General features: G+C 34.7%; 1 protein-coding gene across 17 annotated transcripts in view; it reads right to left on the bottom strand.

Moving 5' to 3' along the window:
* Window positions 1–3,571: 3,571 nt before the first annotated feature.
* The window catches only part of LOC114329291 (hornerin-like), a 174,259-nt gene continuing 150,608 nt past the window's right edge, over window positions 3,572–27,222 (bottom strand). For all 17 annotated transcript variants that reach the window (XM_050642595.1, XM_050642578.1, XM_050642582.1 and 14 more), the window contains 4 exons: window positions 13,520–13,617; window positions 13,176–13,335; window positions 9,138–9,527; window positions 3,572–5,599 (listed from right to left, as the gene is read on the bottom strand). In XM_050642595.1, the coding sequence (XP_050498552.1) occupies window positions 5,297–5,599; window positions 9,138–9,527; window positions 13,176–13,335; window positions 13,520–13,617 (951 nt within the window). In that variant the 3' untranslated portion in view covers window positions 3,572–5,296. The remainder of the gene's footprint in view (window positions 5,600–9,137; window positions 9,528–13,175; window positions 13,336–13,519; window positions 13,618–27,222) is intronic.

Raw genomic sequence — 27,222 nt, 5'->3', positions numbered from 1 at the left:
GCAACATAATAGCGAAAACCGTATGTCGATATTTTTTTTCTATCTCGAGATATCTTACGAAACGTGTAAATTTAAAAACATAAATGTTACTGTCACCAGTAAATGGAGTTAAGGTGATACAGTAGCGATCAACAGGTAGCGAAAACGCGTTTCAAGATTGCGGCTGTAATTTTAAATATTTTTGCGAGATATTTGGCACACGTACTCGTAATATAATAAATAATGGCGGTACAGAGCCCAATTTGAAAAATATATTAATATGTGGAAATTACTCTGTAATTAAATACAATGTTAAAAAAACGAGCCTGTACCGCCATTAAGAACAAAAAAATACACTTTCTTCAAATAAACTTTTTTATCCGATGACTAGATTTTGTCATTTTGGAACTACTAATGAAATAAAAAATTTTAGTAGTTCCAAAATGACACAAAATCTAGGCATCGGATAAAAAAGTTTATTTGAAGAAAGTGTATTTTTTTGTTCTTCTTAATGGCGGTATAGGCTCGTTTTTTTAATATTGTATTTAATTACAGAGTAATTTCCACATATTAATATATTTTTTAAATTAGGCTCTGTACCGCCATTCTGTATTATATTACGAATACGCGTGCCAAATATCTGGAAAAAATATTCAAAATTACAGCCGCAATCTTGGAACGCGTTTTCGCTACCTGTTGATCTCTACTGTTTCCTCTTAAGGAACGTAGTTAAAGTTAAGGAAAAATAGTGTACTATGGAAAAAACAAAGAAACATTTTCCAGATATCAACGTATATAATAGGGATTTTCAACGCTTCTCATTTGCTTCGAGCCTCTGTCATATGTCGAATATTAATATTATACACGAATTATACGACATTATGACAGAGGCTCGAAACAAATGAGAAGCGTTGAAAAGCCCTATTGTTTAAAACAACAGTGAGACAAACAACACTATAAAATATAACAAAGAAATAAAAACAACTAAATGTTCAAATTGTTGCCCATCGTTTTCGATGCCAGCGAAAGTAGCTCTTGTTACTCTTTCAAGAGTAGATTGAACAGCAGTCTCAATTTCTGCTCTCGAAATGCTTTGAGTGGTGTTTCGTATTCTCTGGATCATGTTTTCTCGAGTAGTGTTGTAGTAAATCGAAAATGATGGGCAACAATTTGAACATTTAGGTAGTCACTAAGTAGTTGTGTTTATTTCTTTGTTATATTTTATAGTGTTGTTTGTCTTATTGTTGTTTTAATTAAATATGTTTATATACGTAAACATCTGGAAAATGTTTCTTTGTTTTTTCCATAGCACACTACTTTTCCTTAACTTAGTTTTCTGGTGACAGTAACAGTTATGTTTAAAATTTTAAGCTTCTTATCTAGAGATAGAAAAAAGGTATCGACATGCGGTTTTCGCTATTCTATTGCTATTATAATCTAATTTTATAATACAGAATTAAAAATGCATACTTGTATTTAATATTTTCCAAAGAAACCTAGATTTATGAAAGAAATTAAATAACGCATCCTAGCTGGCATATTACTTATTAGGCTGGTTCGAAATTATAACTTTTACATTGACGAAAAAGATCTATTTTCAACAAGAACAAGTTTGCAAAATTCGATTTAGCAGAACCGGACTTACAGCCATTTTTCATAACAAGGTTCCCACTCACCCCTACCTCTTATTTGCAAAGGTAAACTTAAACTTGTTAAATCAAATATGCGCAGAATTTTATGAAGAATACACTAATCGGTTTTACAGTGCCCCTTCATCAGGAAAATTTTGTAAAATTTAGATTTTTTAATTTTTGATATTCAATTACGCCCTCTAGCTTTAGACCCACAATTATGAAAATAATTTCCAGGCTTTTCCCGAAGCAACTTTTGTTGTAAAATTTTTTTTCTCAAAGCTGTACTATAAACGGTTGCTGAGATATGGCCGAGAGCCATTCTTATTGGGACACCCGGTACATTGTAAACCATGATTTGGGAGTGCTCCTAGTACCATTCAACGTGTCTTTGTTTGTTTATTTATTCTTTTTCTTTACGTGCCATCTCCGCGACAAAGGTTGGCAATCATCATTGCTATTCTAACCTTTGACACTACAGCCCGAAAGAGTTCAGTTGAGCTGCATCCAAACCATTCTCTGAGATTTCTCAGCCAGGACATTTTTCTTCTACCTACGCTGCGCCTTCTTGAATCTTTTCCTGCATTATTAACTTTAGGAGTTCATATCTGCCACCACGTGTTATATGACCCAAGTATTGCAGTTTCTTATTTTGATGGAATCCAATATCTCCCTGCTGTTCTCTATTCTTCTTAGTACTTCTTCATTGGTTATTCTGTCTGTCCAGGAGATTCTCAGCATTCTTCGATATGTCCACATTTCAAATGTTTCCAATCTATTGAGACATTGTTTATTTCTAGTGCATCTTAATTGTGATTTTAGTATAGAGTATTAATGTTTTTCTTGTTAACATTTATCTGTCATTTACTTTTATTTCCCTTTGTTTTCTTCTATATTCATCTTATCTGTCTTGTCCTGGTCTGGTACTGTATTCTTTATTTCTTAAGGTATAGAAATTCTTCTGTCTTCTATTGTTTTTTCTTGAATCTATCAGTAACTATTGACCAAGTCACAAATAAGGAGGTCCTCAGAAGAGTAAAGAAGAACCAAGATGTACTGACCACATCAAATCTCAAAAGTTACAGTACTTCGGATACACCTGTAAGCCATTCTGTAAGGAAAATATTTAGGAAGCAAGGTCCAAGAAGAAGAAAAACTCCTGGTTAAAGAACCTCAGAACCTGGTTCAACACATCTGTGCATCTTATTAACATTTTCGATCTCATTTCATTCGTGTAATTGTTTACATCATTTCCGATTCGACTTTTGTTGACATCTGAAATAGTAAAATTCCTTCGCTGATGTTTTTTCTCTACTTGTTTCATCTTAACTGTTGCATCGGCGAATAAAGAGTAGTGATCAGATCCAATATTTGTTCCAGAGTATGTCGGTACTCTACATTGATGGAGTTTCTAAATCTTTTGTTGATAAAAATGTAATATATCTGGTTTCTTATTATACGTGTTGGATTATCATCAGGGGCTCTCCTAGGGGTCTAGGACGTTTCATCGCCGCCGTTTCGATGCCGCCAGTTCGATGCCGATGCCGGCCGATTCATCGCCAGTCAATTAATCGCTATCTGATATATTTCCGAATTTTCGACAGTTACAATTATTAGTTATTTTTAGTATTAATTAGGAATTCTAGGAAATGCGAGATATGACGGCGATTAAATGGACTGGCGATGAACCGGCGGCATCGAAACGGCCGGCGATGAACCGGCGGCATCGAAACGTCCCATTCCGCTCTCCTAGTATACAGCCTGCGAGGATATAACTTATAGCTTTACCAATTTTGGCATTAAAACTAAAAATTGTGTTGGCGTATATTTTCCATTGTAAATTTATTTCTTCGAGCTGGTAACGGATATCTGGAGTTCAAATTTTTGGGATGCAGCTTGCTGAATAATTATTGGATGGAAAGGAGACAAATAAAATGTCAAATATAAACAAATAAAACAAATTATATGCATTTATTATTTATTTAAATTGATCTAATATATAAGTAAAATGGCAGCTTTTTACACTTAAAATTAGTGAGAACTATAATAACTAGTTACAATTACAAAGTTAAGTAAAAAAATAAATAACCACAACCAAGTCCCAATGAGCGAATATGAAATCATACATCTCAATATCGCGGTGTTATTAATAATTAAACTAATAAATATCAGTCAAGTTTTACATCAACTATTAATAGGAAAAATATGTTTGAGCAAATTATTTATCAAAGATTTTTTCATAAATATCAACTTTTTTAAAAATGTAACATAGAATACGTATATTATTAGCAAAAAAATATAATAAATTATTATAGAACGACCTACACACGTCCCGATTAAAACCGGACTTATCTTACGACGGGATGTAGACGGCACCGGCTGTAGACCAATAGACGGCGCACGTCTCCGTTGTTGTCCCGTTCCGTTGTACTATAAACTAAACTAGCCAATGCTTTTCATATCACACGATTCTTCAACATGCCCTGCAAGGCAGCCGTGCTGTCCACGTCCCTTCCTAAGATAAATCAACCTTAAATCACACAAATGTCATGACCGACAACGTTGGGCTCGACGGTTGGGGTGTGTGTAATGTTTTTGGCACGACAAAAAAGTTATATTTTATGGTCGGTCGACCTATCTGGTTGTACAACCGTGATATTCCGACAGCCCGACAGGCCTGTAGTAATGGTTGGAACGTGGAACTTGTTTTGTCGGATAGTTTGGTCAGGATGATTTTAGAGCTGACCCCGACAAGGATGGTCGGGGAGTTAAGTCATGTCGGATGGCACGGTCGGAACGTATGTAGGCCGTTTAACTTTAAAGTTAAGAATACTGCTACTCTATGACCCATAATTAATATTCGTAGTCAATGAAAAATAGTCCTAAAGAGCTGAGGATGGCCACTTCCATAGTACCACTGTAATATTGGTCTCATACAGTCAACCCGTTCATGATTTTATATTCTAAAGGTCTGATAATCTAGATACATGGTAAATGGTACCTTTTCTTTCACTACATACTGATACGTTGGTATCAAGAAAATTGAGGCATACTGTTACGTATACATTTTTCAAAAAGTTAATATTTCAATTTTCTTTTAATCACACTGGATTACATCTATCATTTTTCTTCTATATATTAATAAATGATGTAAAACACCTATAAAACAATACAATAAAAATTTCTCTTTACTAATAAAATAAAAATAGCGGCAAGATTTTTCAATCAACGTTGGATCAAAAATGGTTTTACAAACTTTTAGCTTTCCTTCCATTATTTTTATTTTAAATTCTACGACGCAGTTCTTTCAAAATTCCATAATAACTTTTTCGATTATATGTAGTAAACAGTCAAGGTGATAGTTTTTGAGATTTAATGTCTCTAAATAATGCAGAACGAAAGCCACAAAAGAATATCAAAGATCAATTTGAAAATTTTTATATCTACCTACTTGAAAATCAAGTCATCTCTGACGTGGTTATTACCAACATCTAAAAAACTAACACCTGACCAATTCAAACTACATTCTAGGTTAGGTTAGTAGCATAATATACGTCCATTTTTTACAAATGTATAGCTACATCTACATAGTTCATGAGTAAGAAACGGTTATGAACCTAACTTTTTGGAACTGTTTACGTCATCTGTTTACCATTTAATAAATCACAAAAACCTATTTTTACATTTTACCACTCAGCGTACGCACTTTTTCGTCTTCTTAAAGAGACGTTTTCGTATTCGATGGGCATTTCCCAGTTAGAGTTTTGGTTATTATTAAGATTTCCACAGTCAAGGAGTCTATAATTTCGTTCACATCTTCTGCTGATTCTCCAGAAAGAGAATCCTTCAGGACACTGGTACATATATCCTTCCATTCGGGAAGAACTATTTGACTTTTCACATTTGATGAAATTGTTACTACAAGCTGATGGATCTAGGAGATAATTTCCATCTGAGGGACACATCGTATCTTTTTTGTTTATCTGCAACTGAAAATAAAAATGTTACTAAATTTCTTCAGTGCAAAACTATAAAAAATATAAATTAATGTATATTGAACTAGACACTGATTTACTGATAAGCATAGATACGCTGTTAAACCCGTGAAATTAGATCCCAGATAGATGTGGCCTCAAATCACAAGCCTCTTATAATCAGGATTACAATCACACTTAAAAACTATAAAATACGTCAAAAAATTCCTACAATACGACATTCCAAGACTTTGACGTTAGGTCACCGCTGGGAGACAATTATTTTATTTGTTTATATTTCTCATTGTGTTCCTTAAGTTTTTTACCTTTAATAGTTCTTTAGTAGTATTTTGCGAACAATTTGTTGTTAATTTTGTGTAGTCTTTAGTTGTAGAAGTACTTGAACGACTTTGTTTAGTTTTAAGCAGTTAATAAATAAACATGAGTGAATATTTTCGAAAGTTGTTTGGCAGAAAATACAGATGTTGCTAGTAGGTACAAGCAAAAGATTGGCACAATAAATAATATAGATTAATTTTTCCTTCAAGGAGTCTGAGTTCACCTAAGTGGAGACAGTTTTCCAAGCATAAGTAACATGGACATAGTTAGTTATTTAGCATTTTTGTAGGACATTTTATAGCATTTAACCATTGTCTTTGTCTCTCAGATAATAACTTATTTAGCTCAATTGGTTTTATGCTTAAAATGTAGCACTTAACGATGTAAACTTTATCACGATTATTTTGCATTCCAAACTTCAAAACACAACAGAAATCAGGCATATTATCTTTTTAAATCGATTCTTTCAGCGAAAGTGTTAAATTAATCCTTGTACAAAACAAAATTACAAATAAACGTAACTAAAATGATCTAAAACACATCCATAACAAACAGAATAACATTTATGTTTGCCTCCCAGCCGCCATATTGATTTAATTTTGACAGAATTTTGGAATGCCTTATAGACACAAGCAAGCTTAATCAAAGTAAAAGACAACATGAACTGCATATGAACTGCAGCAAACTGAACATTATACACCAATAATATTGACGAACACTGGGATCGACTAAAACATTGTCTTCTGGAACCATGTAAAGAAATACTATTCTGCATGGATAAAAGAGGAATAGGTAAATGACGAGATGCTTATTATGATCAAACAATCGAGGCAATGTAAGAACAAAGATAACAATAAATACAGGGAGATTAACCACGAGATCAGGAAGATGATAAATGAGACAAAAGGCAACTAGTTTGAAGGAAATGCAGTCATCTAGGATCTTAAAAAAACATACGGTCTATAATATTTAATCTACACAAGAAAATTAAATAAATGGTACGACTAAGAAACCCAAATCTCACTGGTGCACTTCTGGATAGACACGGTATTACTATAACACAGACGGACGAGAAAGTACAACGATAGGCAGAATACATCGACGAACAGTTTGATGATGAAAGAGGGGACCTGGAACACATAGAACTTAATTCAGAAGAAACAGGTCCAGACATTACAAAAGAAGAAATATTACATACATCAAAAACAATGAAGAGTAACAAAATCCCTGGACTTACCTAAATTCTAAAAATCATAGATAAGAAGCACATTGATGTCTTAGTGACACTCTTGAAGTAAATATATAGCTAAGGCGTATTACCCAAAAACTAGTTAAGGTCGTGTTATCTTTATTTGCCTTCCCAAAAAGAAAAACGCAAGAAAATGCACCCATATGCTAAAGTTATTACTAAAAGTCATCCATAATCGAATTTATCATAAAGTGGACATAAACATTAAAGATATACAATTTGGGTTTCGCACAGACCAAGAAAGGTGTGAAGGTATTTTTTCACTGGATGTACTAATAAAAGGTGCCTGGACGTCAGTCAAGATATCTACTTGTTTTATCGACTATAATACAGCATTCGATAAAGTACAACATCAACAATTCATGAATGTCCTGAAATTAAAGAAGATAGATAGGTACAATGGTCTCAGGATCATATTGAATTTATACTATAAGCTGCGAGCAAATTACATATTAAGAACAGTTGTCAGAGGAAATTAAATTAGACATGGGGTTGTAATGATATGATGCCCACAGCTGGCGATCGGCCGGTTGACCGTAGATGATCGAAGGAGTATCAATGTTGGCGCATTCCTTCTACATACCCCACTAAGACCCCACTAAGACGAGGAGGAGAATCATAAAATCAGTTATTCTTGACGTGTTGAATTAAGAATAGCTCAATGGCAGATATGCGGCGGGTTGAGCCGGTACTTTGCCCAGGTGGGCGCCTGAGTATTGACGTGGCGTTCCACCGGAACCGTTACCACAGTGAATTGTAGTGACAATGGACGGGTGACAGTGTGTCGCTGTTTAATGTTATCGCATTGGATTAAAATGCGATGCCAATGCGATGGCTCCGAGTCTGAATGTGTAGATAGGATGATTCCGTGTAGTGAGATTGTATTGTATCTTTTTAATATTACTATTATGTTTAGATGAGAGTATTAAGTATAATGTTATTTTTCCTTTGCAGAAGATAGAATTATATTTTATTTTATTTGTTTTAAACTGTATATAATTATCTTAAATATATTTACTTTGTTTTTAACCTGTGTTTTACTGAGTCTGTCGTCCTGAAAGAGCTGCCCGTTACAGGGTGACACAGGGATGCGTATTGTCGCCAATTCTTTTTAATATCTACTCAAAACAGATCCTAAAACAGCTATTGAGCGCGAAACAGCTAGAAAGATGAATGGAGTCCTCCTTAACAACATTAGATAGTCAGCTTAACCGAAAATATTGGACCACAATATAGAAATATGAACAAAATACGGTCTAAAAATGAACGTCAAGCAGACAAAATTTTTGAGAATATTGAAAACTCAAAGAAATAACGAGAATCTTGTAATAAACGGAACCAATGTCGGACGAGTTGACAAATATCCGTATTGTGGAAAAGAATTAACTTCACAAATGATTACTTCCGAAATCAAAATAAGAGTAGAAAAGGTTAGTGCAAATTTCAACGAAATGAGAAGAGTGCTCTGCATAAGAGATTTAAAGTTAAAGCTAAGAGTTAGGTTGACGAGCTGCTACGTTTTGACTTTATTCTGTGGAGTGGAAGCTTGGACCTTGAATGTGACATCAATGGAAAAATAGAATCATTAGAGTTGAGGGTGTATAGAAAATATCTGAAAATCTCGTGGACATAACAAGTCATAAACAAAGAGGTTCTAAGGAGGATGAATAAAGAAATGGAAATCTTGAATACAATCAAAATAAAAAAATTGGAATATCTCGGACCTATTACACGTGGGGAGAGATAACTTGTTCTAACTGATTATAAAGGGAAATATCCAAGATAGAGAAACATAGGGAGAAATAGAATATCTTGGCTGCGCAACCTGAGATAATGGTACGGATGTACATCAAATGAACTTTTCAGAGCAGGCTTCTCTAAGTCCGAATAGCTATAATAACCTCCGTCTCGGAGATGTCTTTTGAAGAAGAATTTTAAATAGTCGAGCATTGTACTTATACTTACTGGTGGTATAGAATTTGCTTCCAGCGTTCTATAAAGAGTACTGGATGCAATTTCGCCTTGGCAAGGACTAGTTTCATTTTGAGGTAAGCACTGCACCTTTTTGTCGTCGAATATTAATCCATCGGGACAGCTCAATACCAGTACTTTAAAGTCATGTCCATTTTTGCTCGTAGTACATTGGTAGAACAAGTTGCAGTATCTTGGGTGTCTTCGGAACCCAGTTGGGCAGACTAACGTTAATTGATTGCCCTCGATTTCGCCGATGGGGCATGGTTTCGTTACAGTGCTTACTGGGGCTTCAGTTGCTGGTGTGATTGCTGGTTCGACGGGTTGTTCGGGTCCGTTGGTGACACTGACAATTTCTGGCGGTTCGATGGTGTAAATTGGACCCTAAAAATGATGTGAGTTTAAATCGTATATATGAATTTAAATATATAATCATACTAGTAGAACATCAGAGAATAAGAATGTTGATTACTGAATATTAAAATACACTTCCCCAGGAAATTAACGCCATGTTATTCTTATAATATAACGCATTATTCTTTAAAAATATCGCTGTAATAATGTTGTTGCTAGACAGGTAAATGTTATTGAATACCGGATGTAACAATCATACCTACTGTGCTTTTTCTTAAAAAGTTAGGAATACCCTGTGGATATTCTAGCATTTATAATATATTGAAATTAAAACTTAATTGTAGCCTTACTAGGCGCTCACAACGAGGCACCGACCCTCGCTCCATAGTATCGCTCGTACCATAGTATCGATCGCCAGACAAAATAAATTCATTATTTTAAATGACAGCGTTCACGAATATGAAGAGTACGATACTATGCTCTAGGCAAGGATAAGACGCAATGGTCTCCGTTATAAACGTACCCTTAAGCTTTCTTAACATTTTGTTTGTTGATTCATTTGCTTATCTTCGATAATAAAAGAGATAGTGTACTGGCAGTGAGGTTTGCTATTTGGTCTTGATAAATTATCATTCCAAATCTTGAGAGCTACTGTTTCTACCTCTTGTAACGTTCTAGTAGGTGGCAAACGCTGTCCTAGTCTTCTGCCAATTATATGCCACAAATGTTCGGTCGGGTTAAGATCTGAACTATGTGGTAGCCAATTTAAAGTCCGAAGATTTACCTGTTGTAAATATTAGGTACATTTCGTGCAACGTGAGGTCCTGCATTATCGAGCATTACGACAAAATTCTTACCAATATAAAGAGAGAAAGGCACAACATGCTCAGATAAAATATCGGTTGGGTACCTTTCACTGTTTTAAGAACTTCCACGTAAAGGAACAAGATATGACCGTGTTGTTAAAGAAATCCCTCCCCAAACGTTGCACTGGGCATAACGCTCATTTGGTCTCGGATTATTCTTAAACGTCGATCGGTGCTATAGGGGCAAAATCTCGATTCATTTGTAAACGGAACATTTTTTCAGTCGTCATTATTCCAGTTTACGTGTGCTCTGGCAAATTGCAATCTAGCTCTGCGGTGGTTTGCAGTTGGGCCTGTAGCTGGTCTTCGAATACGCATGTCATGCTCTACAAGACATCTCCTCACGGTATCGATGCTGGGTTGGATATTATGAACCACACCAAGTGTTGCTAAAAGATACCTTGACGTGGAAAATCGTTCTCTTAAACCCATAATCTAATAAAACGGTCTTGAACGACCGTAGTAACTCGAGGTCTACCTTATCCGGGGCGTTTTCTGTAGTCGTTCATTTTTCTAAAGCGTTGAAAGATATGGGAAAGTGATGTATGTTAAACTCCCAACCTCCGACCGATAACATGGTAGCTAAGTCCCATGGTACCTATGAAACACGCTCAACGTCCCACCGTTTAAATATTTGAAATTTCGACCCAGTAATACTTTCGCTACGCCCTGTATATCGATCTTCCGCATAGGCAGAGTATGGCGTTTTTCAATTCTCACGGGATTTGGATGCTTTGTTTCGTTGTTCTTACAATTCTTCGAAAATTGGTGTACAAAGGTGCCCCAAATTGTTTATATCCTACAAAATTGTAAACGGAATATTTTTCAAAGAGGTTCCACGTTAAGTAGGGACTCAGTAAAAGGTTTTTATGATATTTACAGTTTTGGTTTGTCGGTTATATGTTCGTCGGTATATCCAAATAGCTACAGGAAGAACCCCTGCTATGCTGTTAGGCTGTTGCAGTCTAGAAGATGAAAGATTTTTATGACTTTCTCAGACACAAATTTATTGAGGGTGTATTGCAACCGGAAGGCTCAACCTAAAATAAGCCGATGCCTTTAGTAATATTGGTTCTCAAAACTAACTGTAATATTGTATAAGTCATCGCATTTCGTGTAAACTCGAGGGATTTTGTTATTGCGAAGTTTAAGTAATTGTAATTGGTTGAGGGTAAAACCATCATGGCGTTCGAGGGATGTCTTGAGAGTTTTTCTGACCATTTGATTGGTAGAGAAATATCTGGTATGATTCCTATTGGTCTAAGTAGGAAGTCACTTTTTTTTGGGAGAGGAACCCAAGTTTTAGAAGGATCGAGTTAGCGGTCCTAGAAAGCAGTTCCGTATAAGCTATCATCATGTTCAGTTGAGTTCCACCAGGGCCACCATCGAGTTAAGTTGAGTTTTGGTTCCCTTAGGGCCATCGTCATGGAGTTGAGTTCCATTAAGTGTTTCGGAATGTAGTTTTCCAGTTTCCCAGCCGGCTAGGTTAATTCCAGCCCGGTGAATGTGATGGTGTATCGTGAACTCCGGCGATTTTCCCGCTGTTTCTAAGCAAATCGTCGTTATCATTTTATACCAATGTTGGTATCCACTAATTTCTTTTAAGCAGTCAGAACCAGAAGTAGGAGAGAAGAGTTTCAATTTTCTCATTACTATGTTTAACAGTGCAGTTAAAACATGTAGTATGCTCACATATTTTATTTTGGTCAAAGTTAATGAACTTTCAATAATCATGTTCGAGTCTAACTAAATAATTTTATTCGAGTAAAAGTAAATTTGATCCAATTTAACGAACTTTTAAACTATTTATCTTCAAGTGAAAGCTGAATTTTTCTATAATAATGTTTGTTTATAAACAATGTACTGTTTGCTGTTTGCTGTAATTAACGACAGTGAAGTAAGTGTTTCGCGAGTGCAATAGCGCCTTGGACTTTCCAATCAAGCTACGAGGAAGAAGCCAGGACACTAATTGTTAAGGTATAATTTTTATATTTGTAAAACTGTTCGTTTCATCTTTGATTAATTGGTAATCTGGTCTCTAATTATAACAGAGAGATCAGAGATTAATTTTTTTGTTTTTAATAAATAATGTTTGATTTTCAACATATAATTTATTTTCTTCCCTTCTCTCTTGAATCGTAAGAACGATAAAACATTGACTGAGTATATAATTTTGAGTATAAAGTAAAGGAGGTAAGTTACATTATAACATTTTGTATATTATGTATATCATTTTATTTGACTATGTTTTTTTATTTTATTTTAATTTATCTTTCTTTGTTTTATTTCTATTTTTTTTGTATAAAGTTTGGTTTCCCTTAGGTAACCAATGGCGCCCAATATTTTATTTTTTGTATTTTTCTTTATTTTTTATTTCACATCCTTATTTCGATTTTTCTATCTTTCTAATTTTTCTAAGCTAATAAGAATATATCATAACATCTATTAAAGAATCCACTCCCTAAAATCTCTGAGACAGTAGCAACCGAGGTACTTAATAACTTATGTAGCACGAATTTTGTCCAATTCTTAATTAGTCATGTTTCATAAAACAACAGGGGCTATCTTTTGTCTTACATTAAAATGGCCCCATATGACTTCCATTCTTTGTCGTGTTTCATCAAATGGCTTCCATGCGTGGGGATGTTTCATAAAAATAACCGTGCTACACCTATAAATTCGAGACCTCAAAATATCCATTTTTTAGATGGTGCGTTAATTTCTTGGAGAAGTGTAACTACATTGGCAAAATATGTAATCTTAAAGTAAATATCTAATCTGAACGATCCAATCTAATATGATCTAATAATACCTCTGTAACTGTAGGTTCTGAAGGAACAGTAGCAGAATAACATCTTCCTGTTACAGCCCATGGATAATTGCAGGTGATGCTATTGGGATCCCATACGGTGTCTTTACCACAAGAAAATTCGTACCTTATGAATCCATATGTATGTCCTTTTGAAACACATCTGAAATAATTTTAATTGTATTATTTATTACGTATTAAAACTAGTACAAATACAGTTTTTTTTAGATAAATAATGGTGGATTCAGTGGTCATACGGAATGTTCAAAAATTTACATAGACACAGTATAACAAGACAGTGGACACTCAGGTATTTTTTAATTCTTTATTTTGTAACTATAACTTACCTATAAAATTTCCTGCAATCGTTTGGATCTCCTAAAAAGCCTTCTTGAGTACAAGTACTTCCTACTCCACTAGAAACATTTGGTTGGTTAGATGATCCCTATAAATTATACAAACTATTACTTAAAACTACTATTTAAAACATACATTATAAAAAAAGCAATAAAACAACGAAGATTTCTTACGTTTGTAATGAATCCAGGAAAATGACAAATAAGTGCTTTATACAGTGAGGACGTTTGAGTTGGAATAAATTCATTATCTCGAGAATGGGCGAATTTGTAGAGAAATCCTGAGACAGGTTGATTTTTATTTTTAAATTGTGACTTTTTGGCATATATATCATATGTGTGACGTCATTCGTCTGGGCGTGATGACGTAATCGACGATTTTTTTTAAATGAGAGTAGGGGTTGTGTGATAGCTCATTTGAAAGGTTATTTAATTCTCTATTCAGTAATATAAACATTAACATCAATATTTATACAGGGTGTCAAAAAAATAATTTTGAATTAAATTAATTGAGACAAAAAGAAAAATGTATGTAATTCATTTAATTCAAAATACATTTTAGTGCTGTCAGAAAACCGAAAGCAACGTTTATTTGTGAAATAAACATTGTTATCTGTTTTCTGACAGCAGTAAAATGTATTTTGAATTAAATAAATTTAATCAAAAAATTTTTTTGGCCACCGTATATAAATAATTAGGTTATTGTTTATATTACTGAATAGAGAATTGAATAACTTTCAAATGAGCTATCACACAACCCCTACTGTCATTTAAAAAAAAATATCGATTACGTCATCACGCCCAGATGGATGATGTCACTAGTATGATATATATGCCAAAAAGTCATAATTCAAAAATAAAAAACGACCTGTCTCAGGATTTCTCTCAAAATTCACCCATTCTCGAGATAATAAATTTATTCCCACTCAAACGTCCTCACTGTATAATTTGCAAAGCAAACAGACGATAAATGAACTGACATATGACATGAGGAATCTAAAAATTGTATTCCATAACACGTCTACTTATCTAGGCAAAAACCCATAGCCAACTGATTTCTAGTACTCATATTGCGTGACTAAACGAAAAATACGAAAGATAGTTAAGATCGAATTACAATACAGAGCACCACCATTCAAGCTCTCTCTTTAGAGAGCCATGAAATGCCATGAAAAAGATCTACCAAGCCAAACAATGAAATTAACAAACAAAAGATTATTCACTTAGGGTTTTGCGCTATCTTTGGCTATACCGAAACTTTATATGGTCTGTAAAATCTCTCTTACATCATTTATCACCATCATCAACCTGTATGCCTCCACTGCTGGACATAGATCTCTATCAGCTCTTTCCATTTGTCTCTGTCTTATGCGGCTTGCAACCAGTTACTTCTAACACGCTTCACAACGTCATGCGTCAGTCCTTCTGGTTGGTGGGCGTCCTCTGCTCCCGTAGTCCTTCTTGTCTTGGCCTTCACTCGACAATACCTTTTGTCTACCGGTTTTCTGATGATCCGACAATTCCCAATTGCATTTTCTTCTTCTTTATGTGCCGTGCTTATTTTCAAGCGTTGGCTATCATCGTATCAACAAGCTCATGAAATGTTTCTCTGTCGGCAGCTATATGAAACAATTCCTCGACCGTTCGACCTGTTCATTGTCTAATGTTACGCAGCCAGGACAGTTGTTTCCTTCCTTTCTTCTTCTTAAGATGCCTCTCCGTTTCGGATGTTGGCGATCAGCTTGGCTATCCTAACTTTGCTTGCTGCTATTCTGAATAGTCCGGTTTCCAGTCCACTTTCTCAGGTTTTGAAGCCAAGTTATTCTTCTTCTCTCTGGTTCTCTCTTTCCAAATACCTTACCTTGAAGAATGAGTTACAACAAGCCATATCTCTGTTCATTCCTCACAACATGGCAAAGATATTCTAGTTTGCGCTCTTTGATTGTGTTAGTAATCTCGCATTCCTTGCCTATTCTACGTAGAACCTCAACATTAGTCACACGATCCATCCACGAAATTCTCAAAATGCGCCTGTAACACCACATCTCGAATGCCTCGAGTTTTGTCAAAGAAGCCTCGGAAAGTATCCAGGCCTCTACTCCGTATTATAACGTAGAAAATACATAGCATCTGATGATAGAGATTTTGGTAGCAAGAGGTAAATCGTGGCTTCTGAAAAGAGACTTCATCATTATGAACGCTGATCTCGCTTTTCCTATGCGTTGTTTTATTTCACTTGAGTGGTCCCACTGGCTGTTTATGTTGGTGCCAAGGTATGTGTAGCTGTCGGCCCTGTCAATTAGTTGTTGGTTAACCAAAAGCTGTGTATTTAATATTTCGCGGTTACTGACTACCATGTATGTACTTTGTTTTTTTCGTATTGAGATTAAGTCCGTATTCTCTACTTATATCTGATATGCGCGACATTATTCTTTGCAAACCATCTAGACTAGCGTTGCCAGGTGTCCCGATTTGCGCGGGACGTCCCGATTTTCAGGGGTCTGGAGACGCGTACCGATTTGTACCTGATCGGGACACTAAATGTCCCGATTTTCACCCACGAAAACCAATTTCAGGACTTGCAGTAAATTTTATAACTATGTTATAAAAACAAGGCACTCCTAAACGCGGCAAAATCGAATGAAAAATATAATTTTAATAAAACATAAATAATTTACTTAATCTACGATTTTTTTTGTAATTTCGTCTGATTATTATTATTATTATTATTATGTAGGATTAAATGCAGATTATAGAAACACCTTGTAGTCCAGTAAATGAACGGAAAATACGGCGATACCGTGTAATTTTCAGGATCAACTCCGAACTGCATGAAAATTTGGACGGTTTGTGTCGTTGGTTGCTTTTACTCGGGGGGTGACAGTCACCCCTAGTTGTGGGTGAAAAACCGCGCGTTTAAATAAGTCCGGAGATGGATAAATTGACTAATTCTAAGAAATTTTAGTTCTATAGAATTAATTTTAACTTAGTTAATACTTTTCGAGTTATTTACGATTGAAAATGTTTATTTTTAGAAAAAAAAATTACGTTTTCAGGCGATTTTCACAAATAACTCAAAAATTAAGTATACTTTGATCGAAAAAAATATTCTTAGCCAAAATGTAGCATAATATAAAAAAATGGAAAAAATTGTGAACTCATAAAGTCTATAGACCCAGCAAAAGAAAAGTTGTAGCTCATGAAAAATATGTTCTTATTCATCAAATTCCAAATCAAATATTTCAACGTGAAACAACCAAGAAATGAAGCACTTTTCGGGAAAAACCAATTAAAACTTTTTTAGTAAAGCTTTATTTTTATGTTTTAAAAAAGTTTCTAGCATCAAAACTAAGCGCGTTATGCTCAAAATCAAGTTGACGCCTTTTTTTTGGTAAAAAAAATCGTGAAAATCTCCACCTACTTAGCACCCCAAATTAAATTAATCGTTACCCCTTTACAAACAATTTACTTTACTTATGTATTTTTAACATGATTGAAAGGGCCTGAACGAGTCACTAATCACGAGTGTATGCAAAATAAGAACAGCCATATTTGAACCAATTTTTGTCTTACAGAAAAACAAAATGAATATATCATACATATTTATAAAAGCAAAACCTACTTACTTTTTACTCCTTAAGATTATTACCCCTAATACTTCTTAAGTTATTTTGAAAAAATTGCATTGTCCAATATTTTAGGATTTTTCTTTGCTATAAAAACAATTTTTTTCAAAACTAAGCACTCCCAACCAGTAAACCTTACAGGTCGTATAAATAATACACATATAAAGTAAATGGTAAAGCGGTAACGATTAATTTTATTTACGGTGCTAAATAGGGGGAGATTTTCACGATTTTTTTTTTACCAAAAAAAGGGGCCAACTTTATTTTGAGCGTAACTCGCTTAGTTTTAATGCTTACTCGCTTTAAAGAGACTTTTATATAAAACAAAATTAAAGATTTTTTTACACTTTAAAAAATTTTAATAGGTTTTGCCCGAAAATTGCTTAATTTTTTGGTTATTTGAAGAATAAGAACGTATTTTTGATGAGCTACAACTTTGCTTTTACTGGTTGTATAGACTTTCTGAACATACAATTTTTTTGCTTTTTTAAAAGCTACATTTTTACTAAGAATATTTTCTTCGATAAAATTATTCGAAAAGTATTGACTTAGTTTAAAAATTATATAGAACAAAAGTTTTTTAGAGTTAGTCAGTTGATCCATTTTGGGACTTAATTTAAACGCGCGTTTTTTTACCCCCGAGGAGGGGGTAACTGTCACCCCCAAGTAAAATCAACCAATGGTACAAGTTTAACTTTGAAATAGACAGTAAGTAGAACCTAAAATCAGATTTTCATGCAATTCAGCGTTGATTGTGAAAATTACACTCCAAAACGGTCATTTACTGAACTATTGTTGTTTATTTGTCCCGATCTACAACCCTAAATCCCGATTTGTTTTTGCTTATGTACCGATTAAGAACAAATCGGACCTGGCAACACTAATCTAGACTGTCTGCAAAAACTACAGCGTCGTCAGCATATCTAATGTTGTTCAGACGCACTCCATTGACTAATACGCCTTCCTGTAGTTCTCCCAGCGCTGGTTCGAAGATACATTCAGAGTATATATTAAACAGCACCGGGGACAGGATGCATCCTTGCCTCAATCCTCTATCTATGGAGACTGCCTCTGTCAATTGGTAATCCACTTTAATATTGGCAGTTTGGTTGTAATACAAATTATATATGATTCTCAAGTCTCTATCATCTACTCCCGCTTCTTTCAACATGTTTATGAGTTTATCATATTATACTCTATCAAACGCCTTTTTGTAGTCGATAAAACAAATATACACGTCACAGTCAACATCCCTGCATCTTTGCATAAGCACTTGGACAGCGAATAGAGCCTCTCGGGTGCCTAAGGCATCGCGGAATCCAAACTGCGTCCATGATACCTGCTCTTCACATTTTTATATATTATCTCTCATTTTATGACCGAAGTATTGAACCTTTCTCATTTTTATGACGTTGATCAACTCTCGCTCTTTGTGCATGGTCTCCAGCAAACGTTCGTTAGATAATCCCGTTCACGGGATTCTGAGCATGCGACGTTAACACCACAACTCGAACGCTTCTAATTTGTTGAGATTCTTCACTTTTGTTAACCAAGTTTCACATCCATAGAACAAAACGGACCAGATGTAGCACTTCAATACTCTTACGCGTGTGGTCAATGACAGACTTCTACTGCACAATACAGAACGCCAGCTAATAAAGCTTTTTCGTGCAAGTTCTATTCTGGTCGAAATTTCCTCATCACTTTCCACCCTGCAGTCAATCCAGCTACCCATATATCTAAAGTGTTCCACTCTTTCCAGGATTTTGTTATCTAATTTTAGTACTGAGTCTTCGATATTATTTTTTTCCGACCACCATCCATTTTATTTTCTTTCCGTTGATTGTTAAGCCCTTTGCAATACATTCGTTGTTTACAGCGTTCAACAGGGTTTGAAGGTCTTCCAGACTCTCTGCCATTATGGCGGTGTCATCTGCGTATCTGATGTTATTAATGATTTCACCACCGATTTTAACACCTTCGCGACGATTATTTAACGCTTCTTCAAAAATTGATTCGGTGTACACATTGAACAATGTCAGTGATATAACACACCCCGTGACCAGACATCTCGTAACGCGACAGTTCGTAACCGGACAATTGGTAACGGACAACTCGTAACAGCGACAGTTCGTAACGGCGACACTTCGTAACGGCGATAGTTCGTAACTATACAAATTCGTAACGGACAATTCGTAACGTCCAAATTGAATTATTCTGTTAATTTTTGTTAACGTCGAAACTAACTGGTATTACAGTTACAATTGAAATTATGTTTATCAATTTAACGAAAAAGTAGGTACCTGGATAAACATGTTTAACACATTTTATATTTCGTGTTTCAGAATATATTAAAAGTCTTTAAACACATACAAACTTTAAATATTTAAATACATACAATTTTTTAACAATATTTTTAAAAGTTTATCGCTCTTATTGTTGCTTAAATTTGCATATACCTACTTAGACAAAGGAATAATGAAGTAATTCGTGAAATCTTTAAGCCGCCAACCGTCTTTAGACATTCCTAACTTTCTAAGTAAACATTTTTCTAAGTAAAGTATTTTTTTAATAATTTTTATTTGCGTGTTTAAATACTTTATTATAATGTTGAATATTTCATATTCTGAAACTCAAAATATGAAATGCCTTAAAATGTTTATCCTGATACTGATTCGCTAAATTGATAAACATAATTTTATTTATAACTGTAATAACAGTAGTTTCCACGTTAACAAAAGTAAACAGCATAATTCAATTTGGACGTTACGAATTGTCCGTTACGAACTTGTATACCTAGTTACCAACTGTCGCCGTTACGAAGTGTCGCCGTTACGAACTGTTACTGTTACGAATTGTCCGTTACCAATTTTCCGGTTACGAACTGTCGCGTTACGAGATGTCATGGAACCAACACATTCCTGTCTGACACCAGGCATAATAGAAACTTTGGCTGAAACTTCTTGGTCCAACTTAATACAAGCGGTCTGATTGTAGTAAACAATTTTTGAGCAATCTAATGTCGTACTTGTCCAGACCAACGAATTCCATTTTAGCGATGCAATTTTTTCGATAGCGTCAAGTTTTTGTTCTACTACGTATTTCTTCCTTTGGGATTCGGTCTTTCAGAGAGACTCCCAACATCTGGTGCTACATAGCCCTCTTAGTCCGCCAATCTTGTTCACTAACTTTTTGTGAGTGTTGATGGGTAACACACACTGGTCAAAGATTTTTCTTTTAAAAATAAAAATGTATACCATTTTTTTATTCAGTTGCAATGCGAAGGAAAACAATCTTATCTTTCACTTAAAATACGGAGCGCAGTCCAGCACTCTGAATCGGCGATTTTCGACTCTTATTGGATTCTCATCAGAGAGACGTAGGCCTGCTGCTCCATACTCCAAGTGACCAACAACGAGAGTTTATCCCCCACACCGCAACTGACATCAATGGATTAGGTGACTAGCGTCATCTGGCAATTGAAAGGTAAAGTTTTCAATCTTAATAGCGACATTAATAATATTGAAAAATATTAAAAATATGACTTAAAGAATTTTAAATTGAAAACTTATTGGTCCATTTCCCTGGTAACACCTCCAAGGCTTCTACAATATGCAAGCCAAATGGATGCTGCAGTGAAGACAAAAGGGAAGGAATTCTACACTATGCAATTCACAACCCCCGTCTGCAGCTTGGTAAAGTTCCAACGGAAACTGGACCTAGTTACTTTATAGGCGTAATACTAATATAAAAATAAAAATGTATACCATGTTTATTCATTTGCAATACGAAGGCAAAACAATCTTATTTTTCACTTAGAATACGGAGCGCAGGCCAGCACCCTGAATCGACGATTTTCGACTCATATTGGAGTCTCATCGGAGAGATGTTGGCCTGCTGCTCCATACTCGAAGTGACCAACAACGAGAGTTTATCCCCCACACCGCAACTGACGTGAATGGATTAGGTGACTAGCGTCATCTGGCAATTGAAAGGTAAACTCTGTAAATTCTATGTTGCACTTTCATGCTGTATCTGAAGTTGATATATTAAATGTTTTAAAGACTATTAAAACTAAAGCTATTGGACATGATGGCATAAATATACTAACCTTAAATTTATGTATACCATTTCTGTTGCCATATATAACTCATATTATTAATTATTGCTTAATACACTCGGTTTTTCCTGACAGTTGGAAAAAGTCATTTGTTACTCCATTACCCAAAACAAATAATCCGGAAACATTACAGCAGTTACGACCAATAAGTATTTTGCCAACTTTGTCAAAAATTTTGGAAAAAATTATAAATTTACAACTATTATCTCATTTAAATAAAAATGCCATTGTACCTTCGATACAATCTGGGTTTAAAACGGGACATAGTTGTACTTCTGCGTTACTAAAGATTACAGATGACATCATTACTGCCACTGACCGGGGTAAATTAACAATATTATTTCTGTTCGACTACTCGAAAGCTTTCGATACGTTAAACCATAGTTTACTTTTTTCAATACTAGCATATAGTGGTCTGGGTAACAAAGCCATAGATCTTTTTAAGTCTTACCTTTATAACAGATCTCAAGCAGTTAAATGCAATGAAAATATATCAAGTTTTTTACCTGTAAGAACAGGTGTACCGCAAGGTTCTATTTTAGGCCCTATTCTTTTTTCCGTTTATACTTCTAATTTTTCAAATGCTTTCGTATCCTGTTCGCAGCATTACTACGCTGATGACACCCAGTTATATATCTTTTTACCCATCTGAGGCTCAACAGGTTACAAGTGCAATAAACTTTGACTTAAACAATCTTCAAACTTTTTCTACAAATCATTGCCTACATTTGAATGCATCCAAAACAAATGCCATTATTTTTGGAAATAAAGGAAATGCACAACTTTTTGAACAGAATTTATATCATATCAATAGTATATCATTAAATGGGCATAATATTACATTTAATAATAAAGTTAAAAACTTGGGAGTATGATTGGACCAAAAACTGAGATTTACTCATCATATTAGTGTATGTTTACAAAGGACATATGCGGCTTTAAAGCTTATATTTAAATCTAGATATGTTTTGAACAGGCCAATTAAGTCAATGTTATGTGATACACTAGTTTTATCGAAATTAAACTACTGTGACATTGTATATAACTCTTGTCTTGATTACTTTGATACCAACAGAATACAAAAATTACAAAAGTCATGTCTTAGACTAATTTATGGTATTCGGAAGCATCAGCCAATTAGGCATACTCTTAATACATCTAAATGGCTTAATATGAAAAATCGTAGAGAGATGCACGCAGTTATGTTTTATGTCAAATTGCTAAAAGAAAAATCTCCTCCATATGTTTATTATAAAATTAGATATAGAACAGACATACACACACTTAATTTAAGACATAAACATGCATTGTCATTGCCCAGGCATAACACACAATTATTTAAAAGAAGCTTTTCCTGTAACATTGCTTGCTGTATCAATGATTTACCCTTCGATTATCGGCAATTATCCACAAACAAACTTAAAAAGACACTATTCGACCACTACTTTTCTACACAATCTTAGTTTTCTCATGGTGAAAACATTTTATTTGTAATGTTTGGTACTTTATTAGGTAAATTGTAAAGTGGTACAAGTGGTAAGTTGTAAAGTTGTGTAGATATTATAATGTTAATTTTTTTATGTTTTTATAGTGATACCTATTTGTAATTTGAATCTTCAAGTTTTATTCTGTACACCATCTACAACTTTTAGGGGTTAGGTGGAAGAGCAGACGTACGTTGACTGCTAAAGCTTCTCTGTAAAAAATATATTGTTAAAAGTAACGTACGAACTGAATCTCGCCCCAAATTTATTTTCTGTTATTTTTGTATCTTTTTTTGGAAGACATTAATAAAGACATTTCCTGTGGGAGACATTTATTATTATTATCCAGATTTAGCCATACGGCTCACACTCCCTCTAAGGGGAAAATTGACTCATCCCAGATACCTACGGTATCAAAAGGATTGAGCTCTGGTGGGACTCTTTCCGTGTTATCGAGCCCTAGGTGACTTGGAATGCAGGTGTATCTCCCAGAAATTTTCGTACTCATCTGGCCGTCGCGAGTAGTACAGCTTTCTGCATGGTCTTATAAAGATGTTCAATCAGACCCAGCTTTTTTATGCTTTCGAGGAGGGTCTTCGGAATGACTCCAGTAGTAGACATAATAATCGGTATCGTCTGGGTACTTTGCATTCTCCATTGCCTTCGTATTTGAATTTCTAGATCTCTGTACTTAGCGATCTTTTCAGTAAATTTACTACGTAGATTATTGTTGTTAGGTATCGCCACATCAATTAGTGTTGTTTGTCTTGTTAATTTATTAACTAGTACGAGATCTGGTCTATTATGTGCCACTGTTTGGTCTGTGAGCACAGTGCGGTCCCAGTATAGCTTGTAGTTGCCATCCTCAAGCATACTCTCAGGGACGTATTGATAATACGGGAGATGGTCTGTTTGGAGAAGTCCCAGCTTGATAGCTATCTCTTGATGAAGGATTTTTCCCACTGCGTCATGCCGTTCCTTGTATTCAGTTGCAGCAAATGCCTGGCAGCCCCTGTAAGATGTTGGATGGTTTCTTGGGCTTGACATCCATATCGGCATCTGTCGTTCTGAACCTGAGGGTCTTTGATGATATATTTCAGGTAATTTCTGGTTGGTATAACCTGATCCTGAATGGCCAGTAATGAACCCTCCGTCTCAGTGAACATCTTTCCTGATGTCAACCAGTAGTTCGACGCTATATTGTCGACATAATCTTGGCTAACCTCATTGGGATGTCGCCCGTGCAGAGGTTTACCCATCCAGGCGCGCACTTTTTCGTCCTTAGTAAGGTGGTTTATGCGCATTTCTGGTTCCCTCAGTTTGATCGGTGTTGTGTCATCTACTGCGCAGATACCGCGATTAGTGTAGATGTCTCAGCCTGCATCTGAAAATAAGTTCTTAAATTAGCAATTTGTTTATCTAATTGTTCACCTATATCCATAAGTCCTCTTCCTCCTAGATTCCGTGGTAATGTTGTTCTTTCTACTGCACTTTTAGGATGGTGTTTTTTTGCCTTTGTGAGGTGTGTTCGTACTTTTCGCTGAAGAGCTTCTATATCTGTTTTTGTCCACTTAACAATACCAAATGAGTAGCTAAGCGCGGAACATGCGTAGGTGTTTAGTGCCTTAAACAAATTTCTACTGTTAAGGTGTGAGCGAAGCAGCTGTTTTACCCTTCGTATAAACTCAGTAGTTATCTCTGTTTTCATTTGTTTTATTATTGGTTATTATTATTATTATTATTATTATTATTAAGTTTTCAATCCTAAGTCCTAGTCAAATGGACCAATAAGTTTTCAATTTAAAAAACTTTTAGTAATATTTTTAATATTTTTTAATATTATTAATGTCGCTATTATGATTGAAAACTTTACCTTTCAATTGCCAGATGACGCTAGTCACCTAATCCATTCACGTCAGTTGCGGTGTGGGGGATAAACTCTCGTTGTTGGTCACTTGGAGTATGGAACAGCAGGCTTACGTCTCTCCGATGAGACTCCAATAAGACTCGAAAATCGTCGATTCAGAGTGCTGGACTGCGCTCCAAATTCTAAGTGAAAAATAAGATTGTTTTGCCTTCGCATTGCAACTGAATAAAAATGGTATACATTTTTATTTTTATATTAGTATTACTCCTATAGAGTAACTAGGTCCATTTTCCGTTGGAACTTTACCAAGCTGCAGACGGGGGTTGTGAATTGCATAGTGTAGAATTCCTTCCCTTTTGTCTTCACTGCAGCATCCATCTGGCTTGCATATTGTAGAAGCCTTGAAGGTGCCACCAGGGAAATAGACCAATATGTAGGTTTTCAATTTAAAAATCTTTTAGTAATATTTTTAATATTTTTCAATATTAATAATGTCGCTGTTAGGATTGAAAATTTTTTTCTTTTAATTCAGATGGGTAGTTACGATTTAAATACAGATATCCTCCAGATATATTATCCAGATATCCAGATTATTCAGATATACAGAAAGATAGCTACACTAATAACACCATATAGACAGCAGAACAACATAAAAAATTCGATCATATTGAGATTACAGCCTTCAAACACTAACAAAGAGAACTGAAAACGTAATTGGACGAATCTTTTAACGTTAAGTGAACACAGGACCAATATCAAGAAATGAACACTCACTCCCTCAGTCTGTTTCTATCTGCCACTCTTTGTCTCACATTGTCTCTTTGTCACCCGTGTTGAGCTGGCCCCCCCACTTGCAAAAATTAAAAAACAAATAGCCCTGATTTATGAGCTATTTATGAGCTCTCATATTTCGCAAACTAAAAATTTTGAGCTCGTTTCACTGAGCAGGAATTTAATACCCTCGTGGGGGGCCTCCCCCACTACTTAAAAATAGGAATACTGAATCGGTTTTGCGGCAGAATTACGAGCTATTTATGAGCTCTTGAAATTATATAGTTTCGATTTTTGAGCTCATCCCCTTCACCCCCAAACAACCCTTTAATTGATTTAACTTAAGAGAAAGATGCTGAGAAAACTTAAAATATATCGTATTGCGAATATAATTCCTATAGCTTATATACTCTAAGAATAAACTATTAAATCAAGAGCATTTCGATTATTTAGCTACAACCCCTTCGCCAGAAAACCACCCTATCTTCCCGGCTTAAGAGAAAGTTGTACTTAAAATGCATTAAACTAATTATTTGGCGACTACATATCATTTAATAATCTATAAGCTTCCAAATTACGCGCATTTAGATCAGTAAATTGCAATTTATTTTGTATAGTGCAGTCACTGAAGGTAAAAATCAACGATTACCTTCAATTTCGGTGAACCTTCATCGATTTTCACGAAAATTGGTCAGTAGTTAGAGGATACGTCAAGAAACAAAGGTGACATGGTACTACCTTGCGCCTTTACCCTGAGGGTGGATACCGCCCCTTCTCGGGGGTGAAAATTATTTTATAAAAAATAACTGCACAAATCAATAAAAGAACAAATTAAAAGCAAAATTTACCATATAAAGTTAATAAAATAAGTCAATACTTTTTAAGTTATTAAAGATCAAAGATTTTAATTATTTGTGAAAAAAATGCATGTTTTGAAGAGGTTTTTTGTAAATCACTGAAAAACTATAAGTTTTTACAAAAAAGTTAATAGTAGTTTAATTCGTATAGCTTATATTCTAAGAATAAACTCTAAAATCACGCGCCTTTCGATTATTGAACTACAACCCCTTCGCAAGAAAACCATCCCATATTCCCGGCTTAAGAGAGGGTTGTACTTAAAATAATTTAAATTAATTATTTGTCGACTATATATTGTTTAATAATTTATGAGCTCGCAAAATATACGCATCTCAATTGTTGAATTGCCATTTTCTTTCTATAGTGCAGTCACTGAAGGTAAAAATCAACTATTACCTTCGATTTCGGTAAATCTCCATTCATTTTCACGAAAATTGGTGAGCGGATTTTGATACTATCAACTTTTTCTGGATCTTATTTTTCATAGGAATTTCTAAGTACTTTGACAAGTATTTAGTACCTAAGTGTTATAAAATGCATCTCTTTTCCGTTATTTAAGCTTGAACCCTTAGATTTCAACAGTAGCGGAAAAAATATACATTTAATTACCAATAACTTACTTTAAATTAACATTAAAGGGTTTTTCAAGTAAGCAATTTATTATATTTTTTATTAGCTTCAATTTTAGTGATGAAAACTTTTTTGTAAAAACTTACAGTTGTTGAGTCATTTATGAAAAATCGCTCTAAAGCATGCATTTTCTTTCCAAAAATTAAAATATTTGATCTTTAATAACTCAAAAAGTATTGATTTATTTTAATCACATTATATAACAAATTTTGCTTACAATTTGTCCCTCTCTCGATTTGTGGGGTTATTTTTAATAAAGTAATTTTCACTCCCGAGAAGGGGTGACATATACCCCAGGCTAAAACCCCAAGTTGTTATTGTCAATTCGTGAAAATAAA

This window comes from Diabrotica virgifera, chromosome 2 (assembly GCF_917563875.1).
Source record: "Diabrotica virgifera virgifera chromosome 2, PGI_DIABVI_V3a".
NCBI classification, from domain to species: Eukaryota; Metazoa; Arthropoda; class Insecta; order Coleoptera; family Chrysomelidae; genus Diabrotica; species Diabrotica virgifera.
Note: the sequence above shows the minus strand (reverse complement) of the source record. Positions and strands in the feature narration are given on the sequence as shown.